This window comes from Osmerus mordax, chromosome 2 (genome assembly GCF_038355195.1).
Source record: "Osmerus mordax isolate fOsmMor3 chromosome 2, fOsmMor3.pri, whole genome shotgun sequence".
NCBI classification, from domain to species: Eukaryota; Metazoa; Chordata; class Actinopteri; order Osmeriformes; family Osmeridae; genus Osmerus; species Osmerus mordax.
This window is the reverse complement of record NC_090051.1, coordinates 19,719,927-19,731,487: the sequence shown is the minus strand read 5'-3', so window position 1 is coordinate 19,731,487 and position 11,561 is coordinate 19,719,927. Positions and strand designations below refer to the sequence as shown.

Here is an 11,561-nt window from a genome sequence, read left to right as displayed (position 1 = left end):
ATACTGACAATGTCTGCCCTCAAACTACACACGCAAACACCCACACACACACACACACACGATCCTTCTCTGAAAAAGGTGAGTGTTTTGTTGTGCTTATACTCATTCATAGTGTATAAAAGAGCGTTATTATTATTGAGGGTTAGCTATTCCTTCACAATCATAGCAACATGACCACTATGCTCAATTTAGTATCACAAAATAATGTGATTAAGTTAATACTCTGTTCTATGAAAGGATTAATTCTGAATTATTTTGATATGCTTAATATTTAGGTTGTGGTGAAGTAAACGTGTTGGTTCTTTAGAGAAAAAATTCCAACAGAAACAAAGATTCAAAAGTGTGCCCTGAGGAGAAATAAACACAGTATAATTAGAGTGATTACAGAGCTGGAGAAGTCATTTGGCTCTTATTGAATATGTTTTTGGAAAACATCATAAAATAGGTCACATTGAATCTGGGAAAATATTAACTTTATTGCTTTAATTATGGACTTATTCAGAGATGAATGTGACTCATTAGAATGAAGGCAGTGAACCTTATTGTTGATTTGCCAAACCTGTCTTTATGTTCCTGACACTTGAAACACTCACTAGGCTTTGTACAAACAGTAGCACACTACAGACAAAATTACTTATTTAATGTAAATACAAGGATCTTTTAATAGTAATCAATGGGATTTTACACAAGACTAAACTGTTAAAGCCATTAGCTCTCTATCAAGAAATGACTATGTATTAAGATAAGATACTGAAGCAAATAGTATTTAATGGGTGACAAATTGACTTTCAATACTGTCTGGCTCAGGAGATCAAGCCAAGAACATTTCCTTCTTATACAGTATGTTAATGAGATTGATTTTAAACTGAGCTGTTTTTCCTCTCCATAGAGTCAGGAAGGTACTTAAAAAAAACATGTCCTAATTTCTAATTTGTGCCATTGTACATTTTCACAATAGCTGTTTATTTCAAGCAAGTATCAGACCACAAAACAGGCTAAGCCATCTTACAATTATGAACAAGACAAAACTGACACCGTTATTTATTTCCCTCCTATCAGCTATGACATCTCTCCAGCAATGCTGACACATCTGTTTAATGGAGAAAGAGGAACCTAGGAGAACATTGTAGCTGACAAAACTGGACAAAGGATGTAGGTTAATGAAAATCACAGGCAAAATGAATAAAAGTGCATGAATACCTGGAGTGTAATAGGTTTACCTCCTATCTGGGTCTCACCCCTGTGCAATCTAATGGAAAGGAAGGGGGATGGACCAGGAAGGCAGGGAAGGCATTGCTGTGATCAGACAAGCAGAAAAGACTGCATCAGGGACACAATCTGAGCCCCTCCCTCCATCTCTCCACCCCACATTCTCCCTGATAATGAGTAAACTTTCATGTTGCCATAAATACAATCTGGCCAATTGGGTTTGATGTGGCGGACAGTAACTGCTGTTGTTTATCCTGTGACGTTTATTGTGTAGAAGATGCTCTGATACCAAGAGGTCAACTCCACATGCTTTTGAGCGTAACTTCCTATTTATAAACAATGCGATCCTCCCTCCTTTCTGCTGTGGAAAGCAACTGTAATGATTGGAGTGCAGTTCTTCTATGGTTCTGTAATTAACACTGAAAGGAAAGAGACAAACGTCTTTTTGCAGACGTGTGTGTTTGTGCGTGTGTTTTCATGCTAATGTAGACCACAGTCTGTCTTCATTAATGTTCTCTTTTTGAAAAACGAGAAAACCACTGTGGGGTAAAACAACCAACTGGTGCTATGCCTTAAAAAAAAAATCCCACTTCCACCTCAGTGTGCTGTAAGATGCTGGAGCCCAGAATGTGGGTGATCTCTCCGCAAAATACTGTCCCCCTCGTGCTTGTTGTGCTGCTGTCTGCCTGCCATTTGCATGATATTTTTCTTTTCAGTCTTATCACCAGTGTGCTGTGAGGTGGCAGCGCTCTGCTCTGCTCTGCTCCGTCTCAGAGGCTAGACCCAGGCTTTATCACCAGGTAATTCTCCCACTCTCACTAGCTCATCTTGAATTATTGAAGTGTTATTCCCTCTCGAACCTTGCCCCCCCCCCACCCCCACCAACAAGGAAAAAAGGAAACAGAGGGAAAAAGCCAAACACTTGTGTCTTTTGCATCAATTTATAAGATCTTAATTGCATGTGTTTTGCCCAGCCACAATGTACTGCACTGTTTCACCTAATAGAAAGGCCAATGAATCATTAACAATCTGTTTAATCATATTCAGAACAGGTGATGAAACACTAATTGAATTGAAGGTTTTCTCAGCTACACCTTATCATTTAAAGAACTATGGGCATGTCCAGGAAACTCCCAGTGCACACCATAATCTTGTGGTCACGGTTGAGCAACAGGCTATTATGAAACATGCTATTATGATTCAGTTGCCTAATTATACACAATATTAAATGCTGCCAAGTTCAGAATTAAACGTTTATCAAGTGCTTCCTCCCGAATTGAAATAATATGGAGTTATGATTTTGAGAGACTCTAATTACAGGGGGATAAAAAGCATTGTTTTGTGTGCTCATTTGCCTGTGTAGGTAGAATCTACTCCCGATAAGAACTTTTTCATATAATTCATAGTCATTTTGCCTCTTTGTGTCATAAAAGAAGAAGCTCCCGCTGAGTGATTCGCGCGCTTCACTGCTGGAATGTTATCTTAGGCAATGACAAGACCACAATAGGGACACACCATGGTGTTGAGAGACGCGGGTACTTTCAGTAGAGGTAGCAGCTTGTCTCTCTGAGATGCGTCAACGTGCACTTGTCAATCAGCGGCCGGTTCTTTTGACGCGCATCATCTCCACCTTGTCATCAGGTTTCCTTCCAGAGACAATGGAAGTCTCTCAGTGAGGAGGGCAGTATTTCCCGTTGACATTGAAACAACATTAATCTTGGTCGTTAGGCTTAATAAAAATTGAAAATGTTTATCGTTCCCTTCAATGAAATGATATGGAGCGCATTTTTTCTATAGCGCAAATATTTATTTATTGAGGCGATTGGTATTCACTCGCTGAACTTTTTTCCCTTTAATTCAAAAAATATATATACCATGCATGATTTTTTTCAACTGTAATTTTCTATAACTATGGGAATATTATGATGATCTAAATGATTGTCATTCAAATTGCTATCATAAAGGATATGGTAATTGCGATATACAACTACAACTGCCAATGGTAAACATATTAATATTAGTTATAAGAACAACAATACCGGATACTAGGCTACTTTTATATATTCTACAAATAATAGTAATAGCTACACGTTACTGGAATAGGCCTAATAGTAAGAGGGCAGTTTTTTATATTGGCTTTGCCAATATAAAAACTGAGGTGTCAAAAATTCCAACACAGTGAAAGTTGATTCATTTATATATCAATTTAAATGTCCGACCTATTCAGCATTATCAATTGTTTGATGCAGCCCCTTTTTACTTTCCATTTAAATAATTATGCACAACAGTACGGAACAAACCACTTACATACAATTTACTCAACAAGTATTTTAGATAACTGTAATTGCTTAGTTGAATATTCGACAACCTAATTTCAGTTGTCGATTCACTGCCCTTGGGAAAGTCCTTTGAAGTGAGAGTGAAAGGGGAATTTCGGTAAAATAATTAATTTACCAACGCCGGTTAGAGACATTCTACCCTCCTCAATATTTAGTAGTATTTATGACAAATGCTTTCCCATAGAATAAGAAAATGTAACGAAGACATTCGTTACATCGGTATATTGTGTGTGTGTAGACGTGTAACATTTCTGTACCACCCATAAGGACAGTCACAGGGGAGGCGACCATGTTTGGGTGCAGGACGGGCTGTAGGCTAATGTCAATTACCAATTATATACAGCCTATTCTGTAGGCCTAATAGATTAGCATTGCAAACAGGATGGTCACGTAGGCTTACCATTTGAAAATGTTTCTTGAAAAAGTAAACAGAGGGGGGAGAGAGAAAGATTCATCTTTAAGATCACAATATCAAAGGCCATACAGGCTCATGTTGGCTACATTTATTGAAGGATGATCGTGATTTGGGATTACTTGAGACACTTGAACAACAAATTGACTACTTGATAGAAAGTAGGCCTATGTCATCCCAAAACGTAGGCCAGACTTTCAGCCAACGACTATAGCGCACATAGTTTACATCCTCATCAGACCACGGAATTATAGTCCATTATAGCCATCTTTAAGGTTTTCAGTATTCAGTGTTTTCATTCTGATGATAAATTGCAGTCCGATGTATTGGCCCCTTATAAATAAAGGCGTTAGCCTACATGTTTGTTATTGTAAATTGCTTGCTTTATTTTTATACTAATTTGTGATCAATGTAGGACTACATGCAATCATAATTGTTATGGTATACATACATGTTATAATCTTCGGAATTGGTCCTAATAGAATCGTAAGATTGAGTCAAGAAAATATTGATGCGTTTTCCTCTGGGTCTCCCTCGCGCGAACAGGGAGGGATTAAAAGAGCGCTCAGTGTATTAGACGCATTGCGCATGCTCCTAAAGCACTTTCACTACCTGCTTCACAAATCCTTATTTCACATGGGGCAGCCCGGAGTTATCATCCATTTGCGTAAATGCTGGATTCAAGTGCTGAGTGGCGGTTAACATTCTCTGGCGATAGAGCAAATACAAGATAACAACTGCTACACCGGTCGTATTGGCTTCTGACTTGTCTGTCATATTGTCGTCGTCGGATATCACCATGAATCAGAAAACCTAACTTTTACACAGTTACTCATCAGTGCGCTGTATTTTTCTCTTTTCCATACGGATACGAACGGGGGGGATGAAGAACTGAAATCTAAGTAAGTGAAGACGTATATTACTTGTATTTTTTTATGACAGCTTTCTTTGTCATAACGTTTTACTGCAGAAATGTACATCGATGTTCTTAAATGTAACCTTTTTCCGATGATGTGACATATTGTTTTGGGTGTAGCTGTTTTCATGAGTGACTTGACATTATTGTCTTTGGATGTATTTCAGGCCAAAAGTACTTTGTACCAACATGTCGAAACCAATGGATCACGTAAAGCGCCCGATGAATGCTTTCATGGTTTGGTCCAGGGCTCAGCGGAGAAAAATGGCTCAGGAAAACCCTAAAATGCACAACTCTGAGATCAGCAAGAGATTGGGAGCGGAGTGGAAACTTCTCACCGAGTCAGAGAAAAGGCCATTCATTGACGAAGCTAAACGACTGAGGGCCATGCACATGAAGGAACACCCAGACTATAAATACAGACCTAGGCGGAAGCCAAAGACTCTAATGAAAAAAGACAAGTTTGCTTTCCCAGTGCCCTACAACCTTGGAGAGCACGACGCGCTCAAAGTTAGCGGTCTATCTAGTGGAGCACTTTCCGAGTCCCTTTTAGGAAACCCCGACAAGGCGGCAGCGGCAGCGGCAGCCGCAGCTGCCAGGGTATTCTTCAACCCGTCCATGTCCACGAACCCCTATTCATTTTTTGACCTCGGGTCGAAGATGGCAGAGCTTTCCCCACCATCGTTTCCGTACGCCTCTCCGTTGGGGTACCACAGTGGCACAGCATTCACTGGAACTGGCGGTGTCGGTGGAGCTCACACTCACTCACATCCATCTCCGGGCAACCCTGGCTACATGATCCCCTGTAACTGTGCAGGCTGGCCCTCAGCGGGGCTCCAGCCACCGTTAGCCTATATCCTGCTTCCTGGAATGGGCAAGCCACAACTAGAACCGTACCCCGCATATGCCGCGGCATTATGATAATATGGACCTAGAAGTTGTTTAAATGTGAAAAAAAAATATTCATGCAAGAATTTATTATGCATGCACAAATTTGTACATGTGATGAAGTGCTCGTCGTCTCAGATATCACATGTGTATGTATATTGATTAATGCCTTTATCTAAGGTAGCTTATTATGCTTATTTAGAGAACTCTCTAAAATACAATTCAGCTATCACCTGGCAGAGGAAAGGAACAAACGGATGGCATAATACAGAAACCGGAGAGGAAAGGGTAGGAAACCAGTTTACCCTTGACAATGTGAATACTCATTTGAAAGGTACCATATTTGATTTCTATCTGTTGCAGTTGCACTTGCTTCCGACCTTTTGGAATCAAGTGGGTGGGTAGCTGACAGCGTCCAATGAGACCAAGGATGACCACTTTTTTAATTTGTTGACTATTTCTTCTGATAATTCAGTAATATTTAGGAACTTTAATCACACGCTGATGGGTTTACAAATTTATCATGCACCTGCTACCTGTATCATCTTCAAAACGTATCGCAATCAGAATTACTGTAAATGTGTACAGATAAATGATGCTAGTTGATTTTTCATTAGACTAGTTTTTGAGATAGGCCCTGGAACAGGCATGGTTGTTTGACTAGAAATCCGGTGTATATTTTACGTTTTTAAACACTGTTTTATGGATGTCTGTAATATTTATTGTTTGGTGGAAGCATATGGTGACCCAAGCGATTTACCAGAGGACGTTGTCCTGTAACATTTGCACAGGAAATATGAAGTGCTTATATGATGTAATTTATTGAAGGAGAAACTCTGCCAAGTATCCCCAAAGTTTTGAATCGACTACAGAACGTCGATCTTTCTTTCAACTATCACTGACAATTTTTGTTTCTTGAGACATCCGCATTTATGTGCATTTAAGTGCATATAAGAAGCATAATTCGTTTTACTAACTCTTATTGAAGTTGTATGTTTTGTGTTTTATTTAACACCACTTACATGTACTTTAAACTCTTAAATGCTATTCTGTTCATTTGTTGAACAAAGGATTATAATAAAGCGTATGCGGACAAATGGAAAGAATCGCGCTGTAGTTCTTTTTGAATTGCTAACAAGATGTTTATCTTGCCCTGACGTGGTCAGTCCAGGTGAAGTGTAAGGTATCCTCCAAAGGCCGCTTTTGTTCGCGCTTTGAATAGCATTACCCGGAAATCTAAATCAACCCATTGTAATCAAGAGCCAAAACCTGATTTATCACAATTTTAATCGTGAATAGGAAGGAAGATAAAACTGAGTGGGTTTCTTTTAAGCCCTCTATTCCCAGTAAAAAGATCCCCTTAGGGCCGTTGAGGAGGGATCCTTTTGGAGATTTAAAACAGGGTCTGAATGAAGTGTCTACTTCCAAATCCAAAACACAACTAATTACATTATGTTTTATATTAATTAAATCATCAAATGAAAAGCACATTCTTCAAGGCCTCCCATGCACTATTGGGAACAGTTGATCTCTGGTCCTTAAGTGTGTGTGTGTGTGTGTGAGAGTGTGTGAGTGTGTGAGTGAGTGAGTGAGTGAGTGAGTGAGAGAGAGAGAGAGAGAGAGCTGGAGAGAGAGAGAAGGGAGGTTGGGTGGTTATAGCTTATATTTTGGGGGAGTGGACAGAATCTATGCTCATATTAGGACATGCAATAATAAATTGGACATGTTATTTAAGCAAACCACCCCTCCTCGATTACATTAAGAAGTTAATTCATATGGATCAGAGCGATTATGCAAAACTAATTTGGACTGTCCAGGGATAATTATCTCCGTCACGGTTAATTAAACCCTTTCACCACTCTGTATTCTCTATTGTAACACCCCGATCACTTCTCTCCACGGAACTTCCTGCTTTGCACTGGTAATAACGCGCAAGTGACCTGTTTCAAACAGTTACAGTATAGATATTCAAATGTTATCTTGTCTAAACCAATTCAGCAAATTGTTTATCCAAAGACCGCTGTGGATCAAAACAAATTTTAAGAGAAAAGGTATTGATGTTTTAAACTGGTGTCTTATTTATATTTTAACTTATAGCCTTATAGGTCGTGCATACATACAGTAGCCTATAGATTACACTAGGCCTACAAAGCCACAAGATATTCTGAGGTTTTAAAATATATTTTGAATGTCGTATGTTCATTTTCTAGAATATTTTCTGCTTTTTGCTAAAGAAGCATTCCACATTTTGCTGGCTAAAATGCATGAAAAGGTCGTCAGGTTGATAAAGGAACTCACATTACAAGCTCAGTGACCATTTCCCTCTCTTTCTTCGCCCTTTTATTATATTTTACTTGAGGAAAGGGGAAGAAACCTGAAAGAACTTTTTTTCTTCTTTGGGAGCGTTTAGACGGTCGAGGAGGTTTTGTCTGGGAACAAAACGTGGGTTGGGAGGTTTTTGTGAGAGTGTTGTTTGTTGAAGTGGAGCTCAGCAAAAAGCGGCTGCTTTCCCTCATTGTGATGAAAGCAATCAGTGGTATTTGGAAAACTGTTAGCATTGTGCACTTCTTCTGTGTCCATTGTGGAGGATTTCTTTTCACATGGTTTTTTTCAGCCGATCCAGCTGGCCGGAGTGAATAGCACTGCAATGTGTACACGCTTTGTCCGTCCAAGCCCTTCAAGTAGCCCACATTGAATAGAGTGAGTTGACACTGCATGACAGTGAAACAACATAATAAAAAATACATGAGCACATGAATAGAAGCAGGCGCATAAATAAATAAAATGGGTGGCCAAAACTGGATAAACTGAATGACAAAACGGTGAAAGGGGAACAAAAAGATATTTAACACGCTAGATTAGCATTAGAATGCAATCTACAAGGCAGAACAATTGATGAATAGGTTTACCGGCCAAGAAAGAAATGGACTAAATGCCTTTTGAATAGATATGCTTTTTTTCTCGAAGAAGAAAAATCACACTGAATAGGAAAGGTGGAGATGCAACTATGCAAATAACTGGGAGAAAACTTTCTCAGGAAATCTTTGTCCGGTGCTGATACAAGATTGTCAGGTCAGGTAACCACGGACACCCATTAACTTGTGATTTTTGTGAGTGGTTTGATGCAATGATCAATTTTCTTTACTATTGTTTATCAATATATTTTACTCTTTTTACATGACAATTGTACGATTTACCACGTTATAATTATATACATATTTTATTGAATATATTGTTATAATTATTAATATTGTTGTCGTTTAAATTTAACATTGAATCCCTCTTTGGACAACCAGTTACTTGCCCTTTTTCTTCACCCAACCTACACTTGTAAGTTGGACATCTGTCTTGTAAAACAATATGAAAATGTATTACGCCTGTGTTAGATCCGTCGTCAATCATGCCATTTATGTAAAACAGCACCAACAACATCTATACAACCGACTCTTATTATTGCGCCATAAATGCCATTTTGAATTGAAATGACATCTTAAATGTATCAGATTTGTAGGGGCGTGAGTGACACTGGTCTTGTTGAGGTGAATAGTGCCCACAGGTCAGCTTTTGTAAGGAAAACTACAATCTTGTCTAACACACCATACAGGGATGTTCTACTGTCCAGACATGCTGGTCAGCAAGGCTGTGCATACAGACATGCACTCATGTCACCATGAACATTCCATCACACTTCTTCGCCAAATATCTCAGATCCAGAGTTTTGCAGCCAAGTACCTTATGGTAAAATGCCACTAAATGTTAAGTTATAATTGCCAGATAGCCACTTATACAAGGTTGGTGTGAAGGGAAATTAAACACATCATATTCCATTCTCCAGTCTTAATTGAAAGACTTTCCTCTGCATCCACCTGCTGAGATGCTTCATGGACATCTTAATTACTTCTTACTCCTGGGAGACAGGGACCTTTATTTATGTCATTTCCCCAGTGTTTGAAAATGAGCTTGGGGATGACAGCATGTCTATATCACGTGTTTCCTGCTGGGAGAAAACATCATATTTTTCATTGGCTAAAAGTTGTTGTTATACAGTACACAGACTTATTCTCAGAATCCCGAGTAGTGTAACCACTGTGGTTGTAATATTAGGTATAATCTCTTAAAAATATATAGTTATACGTTACCTAGTCGTATAAAAATAAACGGTATACAACACAGTCAACTAACCTAGACCAGTTTAAAAATATATATTATTATTATTAGACGAATTACAGGATGTCATGTTTTTTTCTGTAAGTCTATCAATTCTACTTAATCACAATTGTTTACTGTTGCTCAAAATGTATAATAAATTGGTTAATAGGATGCCCTGACATATATCTTAAAATATCATAGATAAAATAGAGTAAAAAATACTTGTTAATGTTAATTGTCAATTGTAAAAACAAAACAAAAAAACATCGGCACCGCTGTCATGGAGACGTAATATGAAGGGTCTTCCATAGGATCTGGAGCCACGTCTGTCTCATATTTTCATAAACCCTTTCAGATGCCCTGATATCATTATGTCTTAGTGTTAAACCTCTTTATGTGCCTGTAAGACATTTGTAGAAGGGAGATTAGGCATATTAACATACATATGTAGCACCAGTTCAACTCTGTGTTGACCTCAGAGGCATCCACCGATGGTTTTTTCATTCCTAATTCTCCTACGGCTGGCCCACAGGGCCTGGATTAACGCCTTTAGCTTCAATAGCTCAGATGGATCACATGTAGAGTATTTTTTTCTGACATGAATAACAAATCAACACTATCTCTTTGTAGTTTTATTACCTTTATTTGTTTACTTGACATAGCGTTTTGTGGTCTCACCTGGATATCATAACATGGGTGGATGCGGGGAGATCTACTGATTGGGCAAGTTTCTCTGTTAAAAACCTCAAAGCCATCACTGACTACCCCAGCTCATTTTAGGCAAATCAAAGTGTGAAAAGTCTCTCCTGAAGCAATCTTTCCATCATCAGGTTGTGTCAAGAATGTTTATGAAGGCTATGTGCTGTATTACCTGTAATCTCCAGAGGAGGACCTGGTACATTTCTTACTTCTCTATGCTCCCAGGAGGGGAAAAATGCCAAAATTATCTTGCATTGCACCTTTTCCACAACACTCCCAACGTGGCAAATCAAAGCTTCAAAACCATACATGTCACTGTGCCCAAGGTCACCAGAAAAATGAGAAAATCTCCACATACAGCACATTCCCATAAACATGCCACGTCCTCTGAAGTCTGGCTCTACTTTTAAGAGACCCAAGTTTGTTTAAAAGTGCATAATGCTGGGGATATATGGACCCCTGCTGGGGCATAGAGAAGGCATGCTTGAATTAGGACCAAGAGATGGAGAGGTGTGTCCAGGATACTACTTCTTACTCAGGTGAGGCTGTCGTGGGGTCTGCGGTCTTCAAATGTCGATGAGGATTACTCGTTGGTGTTGTGTTGTTATATTAAATATCTTAAGTACAAAAGGAGTGACACTGCATAAATACATATCTTAAAGCTTGTGGACATCCTCGCTGACGTTTCCTGTTATTTGTTTGATGATTCGATCTTTCAGCATTCTACCTATGTAGTTGTTGTCTTATGAAGGCCACTAAACAGCTCCTTTTCCATTACAACCCTGTTCTTACCTTTTACATCCAAACAAGACATTCAAAAAGACCATCCTTAAGGAGTACCCACTGACAATAAAACACATTTGCTCCTAATAGTGATGTTCCTCTATTTTATATACTAAGAGTCATCTCAATGGCAGTGCACCTCCTCACTTTAGAACTACTTGCCAAT

At 38.9% G+C, this 11,561-nt stretch overlaps 1 protein-coding gene across 1 annotated transcript; it reads left to right on the top strand.

Moving 5' to 3' along the window:
- Positions 1 to 4,615: 4,615 nt before the first annotated feature.
- Positions 4,616 to 6,861, top strand: sox21b (SRY-box transcription factor 21b). Its single transcript, XM_067255107.1, has 2 exons — positions 4,616 to 4,862; positions 5,044 to 6,861. The coding sequence occupies exon 2, from the start codon at positions 5,066 to 5,068 to the stop codon at positions 5,795 to 5,797; it is 732 nt and encodes a 243-aa protein (XP_067111208.1). The 5' UTR covers positions 4,616 to 4,862; positions 5,044 to 5,065; the 3' UTR covers positions 5,798 to 6,861.
- Positions 6,862 to 11,561: the final 4,700 nt, after the last annotated feature.

Coding starts and splice junctions, on each gene's coding strand:
- sox21b (XM_067255107.1), top strand. CDS start 5,066: ATGTCGAAACCAATGGATCACGTAAAGCGCCCGATGAATGCTTTCATG.